Source organism: Ambystoma mexicanum, chromosome 6p (genome assembly GCF_040938575.1).
Source record: "Ambystoma mexicanum isolate Mex_15411 chromosome 6p, UKY_AmexF1_1, whole genome shotgun sequence".
NCBI lineage: Eukaryota > Metazoa > Chordata > Amphibia > Caudata > Ambystomatidae > Ambystoma > Ambystoma mexicanum.
This window is the reverse complement of record NC_090935.1, coordinates 1,451,832,342-1,451,852,274: the sequence shown is the minus strand read 5'-3', so window position 1 is coordinate 1,451,852,274 and position 19,933 is coordinate 1,451,832,342. Positions and strand designations below refer to the sequence as shown.

The 19,933-nt window shown below is 41.9% G+C and overlaps 1 protein-coding gene across 4 annotated transcripts in view; it reads right to left on the bottom strand.

The window, feature by feature from the left end:
- The window catches only part of LOC138510511 (zinc finger protein 189-like), a 285,778-nt gene that overhangs the window by 230,340 nt on the left and 35,505 nt on the right, over window positions 1-19,933 (bottom strand). For all 4 annotated transcript variants that reach the window (XM_069626213.1, XM_069626211.1, XM_069626212.1 and 1 more), the window contains exon 2: window positions 8,958-9,084. In XM_069626213.1, coding sequence (XP_069482314.1) covers window positions 8,958-9,084 — 127 coding nt within the window. The remainder of the gene's footprint in view (window positions 1-8,957; window positions 9,085-19,933) is intronic.

Genomic DNA, 19,933 nt, shown 5'->3' with positions numbered 1-19,933 from the left:
CTTCTGCCTCAAACACAGAACGAAACTGCCCTACTTGATTTGAAACTACAAATCGACATCATTAAGGACATGGACAAACCCGCCCTCTTGATGATGCTGGACCCATCTGTAGTATTCAGTCTGGCTGACCACCATATCCTCTGCTCTCAACTCACTGAGACAGCTAACTTCTCTCCATCAGCCACCAATTGGATTAGCTCTTTCCTAGCAGACAGATCCTCTCGAGTCTTCATCAATGACTTCTCAGCAGAACCTATCCATGTCACTTGTGGAGTTCCACAAGGCTCCTGCCTCTCCCCTACCCTCTACAAAATGTATATGAAACCCCTCTTCGACCACCTTGACAGACTTGGCATATCTTACACAAACTATACTGATGATACGCAGCTCCTTATCCTCCTTACTGGCTCCTACCCCCAAGACTCAGCCACCATAAACTCTGTTTATGAAGTCATACAAAACTGATGGCTTCCCACCTAGACTGCCTCAACGACGATAAAACACAAATCCTCATCATTGGCTCCCACTCCACACTGCGCAACATCGACCCAGCCTACAAAGAATTTATCATTGACGGTAACCGAATCACCACCTCTGGCATCGCCAAAACCCTTGGCATTTAACAAGACGCCAAACTTGACCTCTCACGCCATGTCAACTCAATCGCCTCGCCTGCAGCTTACACTGCCAAACCGCTTCATGCCACAAGGCCATTCCTCGCCACTCCCAATTGCCTTTCCATTAGAGCTATCACAGGAGCAAAGCTTGACTACTGCAACACCCCGTTTACTGGCACCTCTGAACGCAACCTTAACAAACCCCAGACGATTCAGAACAATGCTCTCTGAGTGGCCACTGGTCCCTCCAAATCTGATCAAATATCGAAAGCCAGGAGAGAGGCACACTGGCTGCACATTCGGGAAAGGAAAGGATTAAGTTCAAAACACTGTGCCTGGTCCATCGGTGTCTCTCCAATACTGCCCCGTCCTACCTTTCATGCTGCGTGGAGAAATACTTACCGGCCATACCACTCAGATCCTTGAACTTGCAACTCCTGAAGATTCCCAACTTCAAACGCCTCTCAGTAGGGAGGTAAAAGTTTCCCGGTTGTGGCCGCTAAACTCTGGAACAATCTCCCTCCTTCTCTGAGAGAAGGACATGCCTACTGAACCTTCTGCAGAAACTTAACGACCTTGCTGTTCAACTAACTGTTCTCCGTCTAAGACTCTTCACCCGCCCTTCTTCTCGATTTCCCTCAATGTAACTAGTGTCTAAATGCCAGAGGGTGTGTGCGCTGTAATAAAGGCAAAAATAAATAAAATAAGTGTAGGCAACAGTGGACGCATAGAGTAGAATAGACAATCACTCAGGCTTACAGAGAAAGAGCTCAAGAAAGCGGGGCACACAGCTATTCAGAGAGACTGAATAAAAGTAAGATTTGACCAACAGAGAAAAACAATGAGCAGACACCTTGAAAGGATACCACCTTTATTAAGCCAATGCTTATATTTTATTGCAAGGTTCTAAAAACAAAGAACCATAAATAAACATTTGCCTAGCAAAAGTATCATCATTTCCACAGTTTCTCAAGATAAGAATGCCTGTGGAAGATTACACATAGACCAAAAGAAAAAACTGCAAATAACTCAGAGAGAGCCTTGATGAAAAGCACGCATAAAGCAGTAAAGGCATGCCAAAAACGTGTGAATGTAGAAGCCCAGAGAGGTCAGAATGTGATTATGTAGAAATGCAAACACAGTTACTGCAGAAGAGCAGGCTGGGTGAAAGTGGTGATACTGTACACCTTGAATCTAGGCGCTCTAGCATTGTCTATGCAGATGGCTACGACACATATCGTCCATGTAACGTTCAAACAGCGCTGCCTTTATCATCACAATAACTCAAAACTCGACTTAGAAAGAATCTGAATGTGATTCTCTTGTACGAATGCAAAGATTCTGCTGCTTTCACTGAACAAGTTGTCAATTAAAAGAATTTTGGACAATTTATCAAAAATGTAGATGGACCAACAGCAATGAACTGGGACTTACTTGAATGGTTTGTGGTATGAGAATGTCTAGGTGGTTTGGGAGTTTAAAGGCAAGCAGTTACAGGAGGCAGATTGTGAACGACCCATCCCAAGATAGAGAACTACCATGCCAACAGTTGCACATTTTCAGAATACAAAACCTTTTTGGGCCCATTTTCATCCCTCCAAATGATTGAGTCTCTATGTCAGCCTATGCTACAGTTAAATCGGCGAGGTTCTCTACGGTTGTATGTGATATCATTGCTGGAAATAACATCAAAGGTGACTCAATCTTTTTTTTAAAGGCACTAAGCACCCTCCCAACATATTTTAGGACTAGGGCAATTATATAAACAAACTCCAGTCCTAGAATATTTGGGTTAAGTGTTGGCTAGTGCCTTTAAAAAAACTATCGAGCCACCCTTGTTATTTCCAGCGATTATATCCCTGGATACCGTTCTATCCCATTGCTGGCTTATACTTGGTCTACAATGAACTTATCTATCGCCAAAATATCTACTCTGATTCAAAATCTATACACACTCCATCTAAAATGCATCCTCCTAGTGAACCAGGAAGTGAAATATACCCAGCTAACCCAAAGCCAACAGCAGAGCGATACACGTTTATTGGGCTGGCCTCTTATTTTATCTGTTACAAGCACAACAAAGTAGTCATTTGTACAGTAACCTTCCTTAAAGGGTGAGGAAATGTTTGACAGATTTAAGGATGTAAACTATAAAACGCATTATGAGTAAGCGATGCAAGCTCTAGTACCAGAATGAAATGCGGCAATCAGCACTTATGTATTAATCATAATCTACCGCCACTTTGTAAACAATTCAATCCCGTGTGTGCCTTTGTGGCATTTTCCACATGGGTGTGGAAATCCCCCCTCTCACCGTGTACAGAGCTATTTCTTTTGTATGTCTAAGTTGCTTTTAGTTTGGCAGTTGGAGTCAATTGTATGTAATTTTATGGGAAGGTGGGAACGCATAAATACCTTGGCAAAAGGTTCAATCCGGCAACGCAGAAGGGCGATGGATAAGGAGAGTACTCAAGTAACGACGAGAGCACCCTCGCCTTCTATCTTTGGTGACACCACGTTTTCCCCTAGAGTGCCAAAACTGAAGTTTGGTCATTACATATTTCAACTCCAGTTGGCCCTTCGGACAGGTCTTCTTGGAATGACCAAGTGTGTGCTGATCACCTATGGGAACACTATGCCATCCCATTTGCTGGCACCACGCAGGAACACATTCAAATGATTTCCCAAAACAGAGATCTCCTGCTGGTCTGATGGCCCTGGGCAATGGCGAAAAGTGAACATGCAAAATTCAAAGAGAGACCACCCTTTTAGATCGACAAAAGTAGGGATTCTAAAATCTGAAATTAAGCCCAAACTACCTTCTGAGTAACTGCTGTAAGTGGCTGCTAGATACAAAACTATTGTACTTGACCCAACTCGACCTAATGAAATGCAGATTTTTTTTAAGGAGTATAAACATCATTCACATTTAATTCATGTATTCCAATTTCATATAGCAAACCCACTCCTAATCCCTTCCATTTTCTCCCATTGTCTTCAGTCCCCCTCTGGTACTTCGCTGCTCTCCCTCCTTCACCCTCTCTTTGGTGTCCTCTCGTCCTGTTTCCCTTTTCATGAGCATGCTCCCTGGAGTTTTCCCTCCTCGACCGTGCGTCCATTGTTTATGTTCTGGGCAGGAGAGTGCGGCGCAAAACGAGTGATATTGCAGTTTAGGCGGCTGAGAGTGAAGACAGCAGAGCAGCCACCCTTAGGAATATTTCACTCTGGGATTTGCTGTTTAAGCAGATTTTATCACGTGGTTTTGGGGTGTGCCTGGGACACAAATAGCATTATATTATGTCGGGGTGAAGAGCAATGGGTCATTTGTTTAAATTAAAATGATTCCTTCCAACTACATGTTACTTCAAAATGTAACTGAGTAAAATATGACAGTACAGAGTAAAACATGACAAATCTAAACTGCACTACATGGTAAATCAAAAATACAACTAACCATGATTGGAGGTGACATTTTATCTATCAGTTCAGATTTATGTATTTTTTAAGCAAAAATGCTATGCATTTGCTTTATAGCTTTGAATACATCACGTATCATATATATTGCAATAACCTTAAGAGTTATCATTCTTAAATAGTAAACCGTGACCAACGGACAGGGCATTAGTGTAGCATGTCGATGTGTCGGTAGTGTGGCTGTTTTAGGTTTGTGTACTGCAACGTCATCTTGGACTAAGACACAGACAACAGATTCAAAGTTCAAAACAAACACTTTTATTAACGTAGATGTAAGGATGCAGAAACACCTATCTTGCCCTACACTTTGATGGGATTTCCCTACTGAAACAAAACAAAGGAACGTCAGAGTCAATAAATTCAACTTAGAAATGTCTGCCTGTGTCCAAAAAATATTCTTGCCCTCACAACTAATCTTATACAACGTGTAGGGGTGTTAGTAACCAACAAAGTGGTGTTCAGTATAAAGTTTGGAGCTTGGTTCAGCTTGTAGTCCTCTTTCAGCTCCATTCCCAAAGTATACAGCAGTTCTTATACAAAGTCTTAGGATTGCCTTGAGTTCCAAAGTAATATAGGTTTTCCCAATACTCAGGGTTCCCTTCCTCAAGTTCCAAAACACAGTTCAAACACAAAATATTGTGAGGCTCTGTCTCCCTCTGAGGGGGAGTGCTGTCATGATGCATACCCCTGGGCATCCAGACCATGTCCATCAGCCCCGGGAGCAGGCATCATGTCGCCTTGAGAAAACCCAGCAACCCCTGCTAGGGGCTGTCTGGGTTCAGTCCTGGCGCCTATGGCGCCAGGCTCTTATGGGACATCAGTCCTGGCGCCACTGGCCTCAAGACAAATAAACAATTCCAATCTCAGGGAGTCCCTCCACAAGACATAATTTCAGTGAGGTATTCATATGAATATAACAATATGGTGTCTTTAATATTCTGTGCCAGACTGAAATCCTCTTTATATAGCAGGTCTTTGTATCACAAAAGGTTTAGGTTGAAATTGGTAGATTATTTAAGTTAACCTTTTTAAAGTTCATCTCCCAAAGTTCCCTTCACTTTGAGAAATAATACACCTTGAGATTATTGGTGTATTTATACATCAATTTCACTTCATAGTTCATTATTTGTTGGCCTCTTTGTAATTATGTTCAATTGTTCTGTAGAAGTAACATTTTAAAGATTATCACACAGTGTTTTTAATTATATGGAGAAAGCTTCACTTCTCTGTTTTCCTCATAAGAAAAGGTTTTCCTTCAATGCAGTATTCAAAATGGTGCAGAATTAAGATTTTAATATTCTCTGCCATTCGGCATCTCAGTAACGTGTAAAGGATTTAAGGTGAGTAACGTTGTCCTCATTCAATTCGTTATGTATTGTAATTTGTTTTTCTCATTTGCCTTTAAAAGTTCACAGCATTCGGAGCCTTTTGGACAACGTGATTTCATCTGCACGCGACTGCTCCGTAACAAAGTATTCACTTGGCTTTCATGAGTTAACAAGTATTTATATACACTGGTTTGTAAGGATTCTAATTGGAGACTTTCAACAATGTGCCTTTAAATCCACGTGACTACTCTGTAACAAGGATTCCTTACGCGCAGGATCAAACACTCGCATAGCGGGTTTCTGTTTGTATAGAAACTCACTGGTTGCTGTGATGCAAGTTCCTGCAGCGCAGATCTTCTGGCTTTCTCATCTTGGCTTCAGGGCTCCAACTCCTGCCCCTCAGGCACTCCTGGGTCGGCTTCTGGCACCAGGAGAACGAGCACCTTGAGCAATAGAAAAATGGGCAGCCTTCCTACAAGGCTCCCCTTTCACGCTTCCTGGTTCCACAGAGCTCCAGCTCCCGGCCTGTACCATAAGCGTGTTGCACATGGACAGCGTCTCGCTACTCTTCTTGGCCTCTATGCTGCTGCAAATTCACCACCACTGCTTCTGTCACCATTCCCCCTCTTACACTCATTTGGTGGGGCTTTTTATACACCGGCAGCACAATTAGCCCTGCCTGACCATCACTAAAAGGGACATGACTGACCTCTACTGCTCTTAGTAGGCCTCTTCTTCGTCCCAGTACCTAAGTGTTGAAAGCAGCTAGTCTTCACTACTCTCAGTTGTTTTTTCCTCATCGCAGTACTTTTTGTAGTCATGTGTGAATAATTCAGGGGAGCTGTTTTGTAATACCCCAAAAAGTCAGGGGATGGGTTGGTTCGGTCAATATTAGGGAAAGGAGGATACCATGTCTCTCCCAAGGGCATTCCAGCCCCACTCCCCACACACCCTCCACCCAGCTGATCCTACCTCGCTTGTCCACCCCAAGGTCAGGATCCAAGAGCAACGGCCTTTGCCTGGCCACGTGTGCAGAGGATCCATAGGGAATAGGAGTGAGAACATCCTCTGGTTTCTCACAGTACCCCTCTACCCGACTAGGTCCAAGTATCCATATCTGATTAGATTTTTGTAATTGTGCAATATAGGTTAGTAATACACCAGAGACTTATAGTGTGCAATATCAGCGCCACATACCTAAATCTAAAAGATGAGAGCAAGCTACGGCCAACAAATACTAATAATGCAGTCCTGGTGGTGTCTGCCAAAATAAACGGGCCTATACTAATAAACCTATGGCCAATGCTTACTTCTAAATACAAAATGGTGTGGGATAACAATGTATGCAAAAGAAAAGTGTTCAAGAAATGATATGTCAGGATAGTTGAGCAGTTGGCTTCCCTTCCCCACATTTTCAGCACCGGGCAAGGCGTCAGGTGCGGGCTTCGCACACACTCTGGCTTCTTGGCCACGAGGTAACAGTTCAACACATAGGCATCAGGGCCTTCTGCCAAAGTCTCTCTCACAATGACAGTCTCTTATTGCAGAGGGCCTGATGTAACAAACAAAACACAAAAGTTCATTTCCTTTGTCAGGGTTTTCACTTTCACAAATTCAAGACTGGTTTCCCCCGTTCGGGCTCGGACAATGGATCCTCCTCGTCCGGTCTCAGATCCCTTTTCCAAAATGTTTGTAACTTGGTCTCCCTCGTTCGGGCTCAGGCCTTGGATCACACTCGTCCGGGCTCAGATCCCTTTTGATACCGGAATCGAAGACTTTCGAATGTGCAATGGGTTTTGCTTAAACAATCGCAGGACCCCTTCGATTCACTTCACACAATTTACACTTCACATCAATCTTCTACTTTTGTTTTTCATGTCAGGATACAGTACAGAGACCTTCGACTGAGCACATTCACAGTCCCGGACCACTCTGTCAATGGTATCGTATCTTTCATTCTAATGTTCAAATATTCACCAGCAATTCAGTTTGACTCGCGTCTTTCATCACACACGTTTAACAATGTTCGTTCCAGCGCTCATTTTCCAATGTTTCCGCTTGCAACCTTCACTTCAACACAGACCGGCCTGGTATTGGTTTCCCCATACCACCAGCTGAGTTGTTCTCTGTTGCTTCTTTGTTCTTGGAGCCCAGGATGATACCACAGCATCTGTTGCTCCTCCCCGCCGTCGTCAGTTACGCGGGAGGACCCTCGGTATCTCCGACACACAATGCAGGATTCTTCAGCCTGGTTTCCGGTCTTAAGTTTTTCTGCCTTGAAGGTTTCTTGAAAATAACGGCTTCCTGCCAAAGAGGTCAGGCCCCTCTCATGAACCTCTCGTGTCTGGCCGTCTTTCTCCCCTCATTCAGCTGCCAACTCGAAACTGCTGTACCTTCGTGTGTTATGCCTCGCTCAGAGTGTGCTCTCATGCTCCACCTTTTATCTGTGTGGGGAAGTGTAATGGAAGTCAGGTGTGAGTGATTGCCAATAATTGCCTGACCTCGCCGGCCCATAGTATTGGGGTATGAGAGGTGCATGGCTCGGGTGTGAATCTGTTTTGTCCGTGTAAAAGTATTTGTGCAGGAAAAGGTGGGTAGGAGGTTTCTAAATATCCCATCGGATAGGATGGGGTAAAGGAGTTACAGGAAACCGAGGGATACCACGTCTCACCATCTGGTGTCCCACCCCCTTGAGGACCCCTCACCCAGGTGATCCTCCCGCACTGGTCCACCCCCAGGAAATGGATCCAAAAGCGATGGCCGTGTCCTGCCGACCTGAATGACAGACCCCCAGGGATTAGCGGGTGAGACACCTTCTGGTTTCTCACAGCTCCCTCTTGGTCCCTTTTTTTAGGCCATTGCAAATTTCAGGCTCTGAATTCCTTCCCTTCACTCTATTAATGCAGCCATCTGATGCACGCATGTGTTCAATCTTGTAAAAAGCACATGTTTTCTTTTGTAACATTTAATCTTGAATCATGTGGGAGATTATACCTCAGAGATCTATCTGGCAAAGTCTATGCCAACATGAAGAGAGGTTCTGAACTGATGTCTAATGCGTTGCTACTGCAGAAGACTGCTCCATTTCTTTTTCTCTCATGCTTGCTGGCTCTGGGTGCAACTTGCTTTAGCTCAATGTCTTCTTTGGAAATTTACAAGTGGCATTAAGGTAGGGGCCTGCAAACTTTGGCTCTCAAAATGGTTTGGACCTGCACTACCGTCAGCCCTAGCCAGCATAGTGAATGGTGAGGGATCATGGGAATCACAGTCCGAAACATCTGGCCAGAGTGTGCACATTCCTGCATTAAGGGATTCCCAGCGGGTTTGTGGGTTTCTTGTTGTACTACCATACCCATTTCTTTTAGTCCCACCAGTCTTTGTAGTTTGTGGTTCATTTGTTTTGACGCAAAACTAGTGTGATTAGTGAGTTGATGGCCAACGTTGAATCCTGACACTAAGGACTTACAGAAACATTCTGAAGAGGGGTTAGACCAGGGAATGTGTCACACACTTGGGTGAAGACAGAGTGTGCTCTTACCTAGTGACATCAAGGCTTGATTAATTTCTTTCATCACATTCTCGTAAAGTTCCTTCTGCCAATCGTGCAAAAGCTTCCACTCCTCTTCAGAGAAACAGGCAGCAATATCCTGGAATGTAACTGGCACCTAGAACAGAAAATGATATGCTACTTTCAATGCAACTCCATAAAGCAAATGGCAATGAACAATGATGGTACATGAATGCAACATATTAGGCCCCTTCCAATGGTGTAAATCCCTGTTTGACTGTAACCAGGTGTAACACTTTCACTATGCCCACTTAGAGATTGGCGTGGAGCAGCAAAGCCTTGGAGGGGTGGCGCAATTGCCAAATCAAACATGAATAAAAGCACCTCTCCTTTAAAGTATCGTTGTGATTCCATTCACTTTTTTACCTCTGAATTACAGGCCTCCAGTAAGAAAGCTATATATAACTTGGAGAAGGAGAGCGAGAAGAGGAGACATGAAGAGAAGATGGTGTACAGCAATAGACAAATAATACAAAAAGAAAAACTGGAAATCAGAAGGAAGGGGAAGGATAAAAGAAAACTTGGATGGGAGGAATGTGAAATAGAGACTGGAAGACAGGATAGATGGCTGAACAGAGGAAAGGATACAGTGAAAGAAAAGGAGGATGCAAAAGGGGAGAATTAAAAGGTGGCTCAAGTACTAATTGATAAAGGGAGAACAGATGGATGGGTGAAAAAAATGGGCAACGGAAGAATGGATTGTTGGGTGGTCAAAGCGAGAATGAATGGATGGATGAGTAATGGGAGAAAGGATGATGGGGTGGTTGGAAGGGCAAGGAGATTGAATGGAAATAGTGCAACTGCTGTGGCATTGAATGACTCCCTCACATCCACAACTAGTAGAGCGAGCACATAATTTAGTGGAGGCCAACATGCATGTAAACATTGTACATCGGTTGCAAATGAGCTTGGACTTCATACTGTAAACAGTCATTATATTCAAAAGGAGGGAGCAGTCCGACCATCTTCTTTCCCCTAAAGAAGCTCTATGGATAGACTTCTGTAACTCTGCAATCTGCATACCAATGGCACACCTCACAATGCAACCTCATTGTAGGACTTCACACTTTTTTCTCCCTCACAATAAGCTTAGTGTATCCCACAGACTTCTATGGCAGCACCGTTCCAGCAAACCCTTAACACCTTCCAAAAACTGTTGATCTACATTGACTTCAATAGACTCAACCACTGACGTGATCTGACTTCACCCGCCTTGGGGCGGAGAGTATGAAACGATGTGGTGCACACTATATTCCAGTGTTGCAGGCCAGGTTAGATAAATGCATTCAGCAGCTTAAAACCCATGATTTGCTTGTAGTATTAGCCTCCCTTTCCCTCTCCTTCAGGTGAAGCAGAAGTGCTTGTCTGCCAGTCTTGCTATTTCGCAATCTCTACATTTGTCAATTTCATCTGTTGGGCCTTCGTTTTGCATTTTGTGTTCTTTCTGCCTGTACCCATCTGGGCCTGTTGTGCCTTTGCCACTCTCGCATCGCTTGAGTGGTTTATACAAATGCTGTTTCAACCCTTTGCCGCCTGTGTACCCGGTTGCCATTCTTGTCTGTTAGGATAACCCCTGTCTCCACTTAATCAATCTTTAGGAGTTTATGTGTTGAACAGGCTCCCTTTCTCCCACTGTGGCTTCTACAGGTATGTGTGTAAGTCAATCATTTACACTTTGTGGATTTAAATGTATCTCACAGTTTTTGCTTAGCTCTCTCACTTTTATCAGAGTCTGTGTTTGCGAGACTCTCCATCTGGTCCTGCTTCCCAATGTGTCCTTGAGTTTACGCTCACCTATGCACACACTTTACCTTTCTCTCTGACTGTCTCTCGCTTTGCTGTTATGTCTGCAAGTCTAAATCTTCAATTATCTTTGCCTTTTATGCCATCTCTGCAAGCAGTCTCACCAACTCCATCCCCATTTGTCTGACCATTTATCGTTCCATTTTTTTGTCCATAGCCCAATGCAACCCAGTCATCAATCAGGAACTTGCGCAGATGCACTGCCCTACACTTTCCTTGTCTCGCTTTAAAAAAAAAAAGAGAAAATGTTTAGTGTTTATCGTTATTGTTATTAAAGTTTGGCACGAATTGAACATTGTACTGTTTGAGAGATGCATATACATGTTTGTAGAAAAACTTGTTTCTATGTGTTTGTAAATACACTTCCTCTTTACGTGTAGCAGGAATTAATATTGTATAATCTGCTGTAAAATAAGATAGTAACCGCTTTTTGATAAATTGTTTTTTTTTAAATCAGTATGAATGAAATGTAGGCTTTGCGTACATAATTTATGTTTGCAGATGGTAATTCTCCAGACTAAGTAATACATTGATCATAATGCTACATTCTCTATAATAAGTACCCATAATATTACCATTAATTGGTGAGAAGATAACATTTTAAAAAGCAGTGCTCTACTTGAACTCAACCTTTCACTTTAATTTTGATGGGCTTGTTAATAGAGAATTGTATCAGACCATGACATTTTTAAATACAATTAAAAGCTGAACATTCCTTATAAATTCCGATCTTTGTAGATACTGAAAAGGCACAAGACAATGATAATCAATGTAACTTGCATGAAATAATGCATACTAACATCACTATAAACTGTCAAGCAAAGCCAGTTTTCTCCCTGCGGACCCCCACTCTCCCGAACCCCACCCACACACATTTCTTACATTACGTTTTCCATTTGTTCTATGGTATTCATATCAGTCATTCCATAGTTCAATCACTCTCAACATCAAAAATTTAAAATGCGTCAATTTACACACAAAAACTGATTTTAAAGCAAATCACAACAAATATCAGTCAACAAAAAATTCTATTGAGTTCAGAAAAAATATGTAAGAGTAAGAATTTAAGATTGGTTGATGCCGTCTACCCATTCAATTATCCCGAACAGGGATTTAAAAAAAAAAAAAAAAGAAATTTAGACACAGATATGTGGCCTACCAGTTTAGGCAACTGATCTAATAAATCAACAGACAGATCATAACCTTCCTCAAGGCCGGAAGATAATTATTGAAATAAATAGAATTTTCATGTGAAGAGCATACACAAAAGTCAGAGAGACCATGTCTTCCGACTTTATTTCAAAAAATTATACCAAAGTAGTGTATGAAGCAATTTTTGAAAAAAAAATCCAAATTTACAGTCTTGAAAGGAGGAATGCTTGTCATTCACCCTCCTATGTTACTTACCAATGAACACAAAGGAAAGGGAGCACAGATTTCTTATTTTCATGTCATGACACGTTTAAAAGAATAAAAGTAATTACTAACACATGCACAGTTGAGGGGTCCGCTTAGCAGTAAGCCAGGCATATGACAATAAGTGGCCATAGTACCATTATCTTTTAATCAACATATCACACGGTCCAAATGTCCTTCCACAATTTAAAATCCCATTTAAATAGTGCTCCTCTTAATAGAACAAAGAACTGTATGGCAGGAAGCACTCGCCTATCTACGTCCTGCTTATGGTTTTTCTGGATAAACATGCGTCTTATTTTTCATTGGCACATTAAATAGGAATGGCACATCTCCTCAATGAGGGTAATCGCCTTCACCTCGATTAGCCATCTGTTTAAGGTTACCTTTAGAAGACGAAAACAGAGTCCCATCATTCATGCTGGGCATGAGCCTGTAAAATCAACTAAACAACAGTCAGACTGATTCAACTCAACCAGACTGCACAATTGTTGCCACATGGCTAACTGCGCTGAACGGTAAGCAGGGGGCTCAACATTACCATTCCCAAAGAGCTCATTTTCATGCACAGGAACACTTTCTTACCCTTTTGTGCCAGAGTAGTTCTGTATTTGGTAGTTAAATCTCAAACCGAAATGCTATTTGGCAACGAGAGCTTCCACACGCATTTTGTTGAACGTCAACAAACGGGTCAGGAAGTCGAAGCGCCCTATAATCACGTAGGCAAGGGCCAAGTCCCTTCTTTTAATTCTTGAAGGTTTAGATGCAGCAACACCCCGGCAGCAAAGGACTGCGACCTAGGCCAAACCATGTTAGCCACCATTTACTGAGGTTTTATTGGCAAATCCCATTGCTTTTTGAATAGCATCTTTTTCTCAAAACATACTTTTGCTTGCCTTTTGGGAAAATAACGTTTACACGATTGAGGTTATTTTCCCAATACCCCCACACCTGCGATACACAAAAGCTGCTACTTTTGTATGTCCCGAAACAAGCTCTAAAAACGACTAAACCCATATCACGATAACACCTGCTCAGTTATTGCCAGTAACTGCAAGATTTCCAGGCACACTTGACATACTACGGTTAACCAAAACCAGGCTTGGACCACAGCCAAATAATCTGACAGGCAGCCTGGTTCTTAAACGATCCAAATGTTATTACATAAATAGGTGTGGAGAAGCAGCGATATATCTATTGAATCCAATCAGTCTGCGGCTTTGCTATGTCTCTCTGCTACAGAATGGGGAACCAATACGCAATGTGCTACAAATCTAACTTTCACATGAAATGCAAACTATTCCTTACAGTCTGTTATTATGCTTCAAATGCCTTCTAGGCCGTCCTAATGCCACATTGTACACATTCTCAAACACACGCTTAATGTCACATTTGTAGGTTGGTATGGCACAAGCTGACTTGGGGAACCAAAGGTATCTCCTAGTAGTTGTTGGCGTCAAGCTCCCAAGGCTTTTCTAGACTATATTCAGGAGCTAAATAGCTCCCTGCAAATACGAACCTGGCCTGGTACGCTTTAAAGCATATAGGTCTGTCTCATACAAAAATCTAGGCCCATCATGTTTTCACCAGCAGAAAGCCCCATATGTCGAGCTAATCATGGTCACCAACTGCAAGCCCCACATACACCGTCCTGCCTGTTAAATTAGGAGGCTCATGAATACATCCTAAATTAACATACTGGTGCACATTTTTAATACCTTCTGGTGTGAAACTCGCAGCTGAGTTGTCACTTCTACTTATGTATTCAGATATTTTGTAGCACACATTAGGAAATACATGTTTATGCATGCTCCTTAGAATTCATTGCATTTCAACAAGTCAAAATCTATGCCATAAATCTGGCCTTATTTAATCCCCATCCAGCGCCCAAATGAATCCGATTGGATAACGTAGGAAAATAATCTTTCTGTATCATGATGTCATGATATCATATGGGTTCTGTGAGGAACCTGAAGGCATCCTCCCATCTACTCCCCTTGGATCTTCCTCTCAAGTGGCCTGGGAAAGGCCATTACTTTTGGATGGATATGCGAGGGAGGATCACCTGGGTGGAGGGACCTTGGGGAGTGGGGAGAGGATGTCTGCAGGTAAGACATGTGTGATAAACCTGAAGGTGTCTCACCAGCTAGCCCCGGAGATCTGTCATCCAGGTGGCCAGGACACAGCCATCACTTTTGGATACAGTTCCTAGGGGTGGACCAGTGCGGGAGGATCACCTGGAGGGGGGGGGGCGGTCTTTGGGGAGTGGGAGACCAGAGTGCAAGACGCGGTACCCCCTTCCCTGTAACACCTTTACCCCATCCTACCCGGTAGGATACTCAGGAATTCAACCCCCCCCCTTTCCAACCCAAACACTTTCCCAAGGACAGTTCAGTGTGTAAGATAACGGACTAACACCCAAGCCGTATACCTGACGTGTCCCATTACAATGGTCAGGCTGGGTGGGGCAATTACTGATCACTACACACAACTGACTTCCAACACACTTCCCCACACAGATAAAAGGTGGAGCACGCTCGCCTGCTGTCTTGACATAGAATGAAGATTGCCCATGCTTACAGCGCAGGGTAGTCTTGATTCTATTAAAGACACGGAAGCCGAGCATTATATCCCGCCCAGAACACCCTGTAATGATTTGCAATTGAATTTCTTGTTCCACTTTATGAGTACACAGGCAAATTCCCACCCTTACGGTTTTCCTTCTAATTGTTTTCATAGGGGATGAACAGAAAGCCGCATGAATGTTAAGGAAAAGAGATGCCGAGCCAGCTGAGCTTCTTCAGTATCAGCCTACAGTGCTGGAGGTTCATTCGCAGGGCTGTTGCCCTCCCAGGAAGCAAAGAAAGGCGGGCTTTAGGCAAAAATGTTTTCAAGTTTGAGAGTTGTTACGTTACGAAATAAAGGCAGAGAGTTTGCCGCCAAAAGAAAGAGGAAGGGACACAAGCAGAAAGCAACATATAGAGGGTCCTGGGCTCTGATTGGTGGATGCAGAGGGCTTCAGGGCGGTGTCTGGTGTTATAGTATAGAATACAAAAGTATCGAATGCAAAATGTTAGAGTGCATTTTTTCTAAATGCAATAGGGGCGAATAGTCAATCGTTAGAAATATTTTCGAAATTTGTTCAAATTTGTTTTTATTTTTTTTTTTTTACACAAAAATAATCACCAACACACTTTGTTTGTATGTTATGCATTTATTTTGATATAAATATAGTGTTTTACCATTTTATGTGTAATATTATTTAGTTAATTCAAAACTTTTTTGCATACATATCTAATTATTTTAACATTTTTTATTCACTTTTAAATATATATATATATAATATGTAACGCATTTGAACTTTTTAAAAATAATTAAATATTTTTAACGTTTTGTAACATTGAAAGAAACGTATTATTTTTTCTCCAGTAGGTGGTACTGTTGGATTAGTTTTAGTACAGTGAAGTTTTGTATTTGTTTTCAATCCTGTCCAACGTGTGACGTCTTACGTTGCATAAGGTAACATAGTCGCCATTTTTGACATTCTTCGTTACAGCTCCGGTTGCTTTTTGTCCGCGCTCCCCTTTTTTAATGGATTATTTTTTTCCATCGGAATGCTTTTTATGGGTTTTTTTCTCTACTTGGACTATTTTTCCTGTGGATTGAAGCTTTTTTTCCATGGATATTATGCTCGTATGCATTTTTTTTCCAACTGGATTTATGGATTCTTTTGCTACGGATTTCGAAACTGGATTACTTTTTTTCCTTATGTTTTCCATGGATCATTGGATTAATCTGTACTTTTTTTTGGATTGGATGTGTTTTTTCACTGTTTCTTGCAGTTGGTGACTTTATCCGGTGTACAGAACGGGTGGTTTTCGGTGAGTGTATTTTACATTTTTTTAGCATTTTAAGTTATATGCAATTGCTTCTAGGTATTGCAGTGGTTCAATTGTTTCAAAATTGTTCACAATGCTGTTTATGCGTTCTTCGTAGTCTCTGTATTTCTTTTTGCTTTTAGGGTTGTTTTCCATTGAGATTGTTTGTGCTAGTTTTATTTCTTGTGCAGTTTGTTCTGATTTTAGGTGGTTGATAAAGTGCCACAAGTTGGGATTGTTTGTATTGAATTTACTATGTGTAACGCTCACCTGGTATCCACGGGGACGTCACTCAGCCTGTTCTGACCTCTTACGACCTCAAACCCTTCCCTGGAGTCTACTCGACTGGAGACTGGGCCTGAAACACAGGATTGGTAGAGTTTAACTCCCTATTGTCTCTGTTTGCTTGAACTCCTTCTTCCCCGTGGGTCCAACCCTTCCCTTTGATCCACAGCTCACCTTATTTTCTTGGAAAGTGTGCTCTGCGTCCTGCTTTCAGCGCAGGGGCGCGTTGATTGATGCAGGCTCGTTGCTGCCTAGTTACGTCACTGGCAAGAGTCCGACAGGTAAGTATAATGAGTCTTTTTAACAATTCTCTAACTTTGTTCCTTTCCTTCCTTAGATGATGGCCGGCGTCCGGGGATGGCGACGTGCTGCTGATATGAGTAGCACTGAAGGTGAGTGAGAGCGCGATGCAACCCTCTTGTATTTGTATTGAACTGAGTTCTTTTTCTGTGTCTTTTAGGTGCTGCGACGTTTTCAGCGTGGATGCCTGTTATGAAGAAGAAATGCAGTGAGTAAGCATAGTATGCGGCACCTCTAGATGTTTCCACGCTAACCTGGAGTGTCTTTTCCCTCTTGCCGATGGATGAGAAGTTCCGGAGACAGAGTTCCCTCAGAGCGGCTGGGATTCAGGTAAGCGTTTGAAGCTCGTACAGTCTTTAAAAATAAGCAAAGATTTGCTGAATGCTTACTAATGCCTTTTTTCTGTTCTTTTCCCTTTTCCTTAGGCAGCAGCGTGCTGGGACGGGAATGACCCCGCCGAAGATGCCCGCAGAACAGAAGAAGCGATGAATGATGGGCAGAAGCGCCGCAAGGTAAGGCTGTTCCTAACAGTGTTCTTGTTCTTGCAGGAGCTGAGCACAGAAGAAAGATGCAGGCCTACTGGAGACCGATCCGAACACGGTGAGTGTCACGCTGCAGGTGCAGAAAACACAAAGCATGTTTCTCAGCCTGGGCGTGGCTTAAATAGTCTCTGGGTATCCCAGGTGTCTCTGGGCTGAACCACACCCAAAAGACTAGACTGCACATGCAGTTCTGGGAACCAAAATATGTGGGGGCATCCATCTTGTCCCCATCAATGCACTATAAGTCCAATCCCCAATGTTATCCTATGGGAGTGAGTGAGTCTGGTGCCACAAGCGCCAAGTCTAACTCCAAGTGGGTCTTTGGAGGGATGGAGAGGCCCTTGAGGGCCATGTAGGTGATCGTGGCCTGGCTCCAGTCTGATATCTTGGAGGGCTGGGGACATGAGGGGCAGGAATCATGACACTTTGCCATCCCTCTTGTATGTTATTGGTTCTAGGCCAGTTTTCTTTAACGGCTTTGCGGCAATTCCATATTTTTATTTCGTATTTTGCCTTTCTCCTTGTGCTTTGTTGCGTTAGTTGGCCAACCCATGTACGTTCTATATAGTCCATTAAATTACATAATTCCTCTTCATGATCGGTATAGAACTGTGATGAAATCAATGTGTCATAATATGTTACTACCATGTCCTCTCTCACAAATGCCAATGCATATATTCTCTTGATTTGGTGCTGGAATTCACTGTCCTCTACGTATTTTGTCCGCAGTCCTATTATTTTGTATTTTTTTCCACAATGATAGTCCAAAATGAAAAAAACAGCCTTGAATATGAGTGTCCGGATATATTTTTTCAAATGCTCTCATTTGTCCTTGTTCGAAATCCATGATTATTGTTTTTGGTGTTTTTTTCTGGCTTTGATTCTCTGATTAATGTATATATATGTCTGTAAAGTTCCTCCGATTTTCCTGGCATTAATATGTAAACTAACGGTATAATTGTTCCATTGAATGTACCATGAATACTGTAAAATTGATGAAAAGGTGATGGGCATGATTTAAAAGTTGCATCTCCGTGCCATATACTTGATTCCCCCAAGTGCGATAAATTAGATAAAGTAGCAAAAATTAAAAAATTTTCATGTTTAACATCTAATGTTTTTCCACAAAAACTGTTCACCCTTGTCCGTTTTCTGTAAAATTTCCAGTACATTTATACTTAAATATGTTTGTGGTGCCATCGGCAGATTTTCCTTGTGCTGTTTTTGTCCGTTTACACTTCGTTTCATTAGTTTAGTGTTTGGCATCTGTGCGGCTATATGTAACGGCAATTTTTCGTAGGCTCTGTTTACAAGCGAGCTGGTTGCCTCATTTTTATTTTCAGCCACACTTTTTTTAATCTCACTGATCGTTTTTTTAATTAAAATAGTCGTTGTGTCTGGCATATGATTATGCTCCCCTGTTAATCGTATATTCTCATTCTCTGTTATAGCTCTTCCCGTACACTGTAATTTCTTATATTCTGTGCATCTCCAATAACTTGTTTCTTTTTGTGTAGATTCTTTACTGTAAATATAGCCTTCATATACCAACTGCGAACTTCCCATTTGCGATTTAATGTACTCCATATCCTGAAACAGTTAATTTTATAGAATAATATTAGCGTTTGAATGTAACGTATTAACGATTTCATTATTTCGTTTTTTTATTTGTTTCACTTACCAATTTATTTTAGTCAGAAAGACGTTATTGTCTCAGTCATTTGTGTCAGCTGCTCTCTCCTTTCCACTTTCCCTCACGCACTGACAGTTTGTTTCAAACCGTCACCTGTGCATATGCTTTCTATACAAGGTTCTTTACTCTTTGTTTAGATGCCAGGCTTTTAACCCTTTCTCAAGTTTATTTTCACTCATTATGGTTTCCAATGTTCGATCCTTATGTTTCGAGCTAATGACCCTTTTACATTATGTACATATGATTTCGATCCTTTTGTTTCGACCCTTTTGTCTTTCGGTCCTTTGTTTTCGGTACTTTAACCTATAACCATTCAGGATTTCATTCGGCTAGAGACTTATGGGGATTTGTAGTTTTCAAAACTCTTGAACCTTTTCCCTTTTTCGTTTGATTTGATGGAAGAAACAAATCAAGACAAAAATGTGTTCAGTTCAAAGTTTAAAAGTTTAATATGTGAAAAGCTGTGAGTTGCAGTATTAAAAGGAAGTTATGCTACTCGCCTCTGTGTCTTTAATAGAATCAAGACTACCCTGTGCTGTAAGCATGAGCAATCTTCATTGTGACTTTCAATTAACTATTTTAAAAGCTTCATGTCTGATAAAGTAAAATAGCTACTTTGGGATCTTAGATTTAAACTTTGCATTGCAACAGGAAAATTTGCATTGCTTTTGGAGCGAGTGATCAGAATTGAAAAACACTAAAATCAAGAGGAAACATACTTTCTTGGACTGTGTTGATTTGGAGTCTAAAATGATAAGTTCCTTCATAGGTGTTTTTGTTTTTTGAAAAGTGAGGTCCAGACACTTCTTTAATGCCTTCCATCAATGTATTTCACTATTTGCATTTTAATGCAAACCATACCGATATACCATACAGATATATTAAGTGTGATGATTGTAGTGTAATGTTTTATGGATTTTGAATCCGAAATAAACATTTGACTGACTGACTGGCAAACCATACCGATATAGTGACACATCGACTTCTTTGATTCATTTCCCATACAATAATTGTGAACAAGTGTTTTCT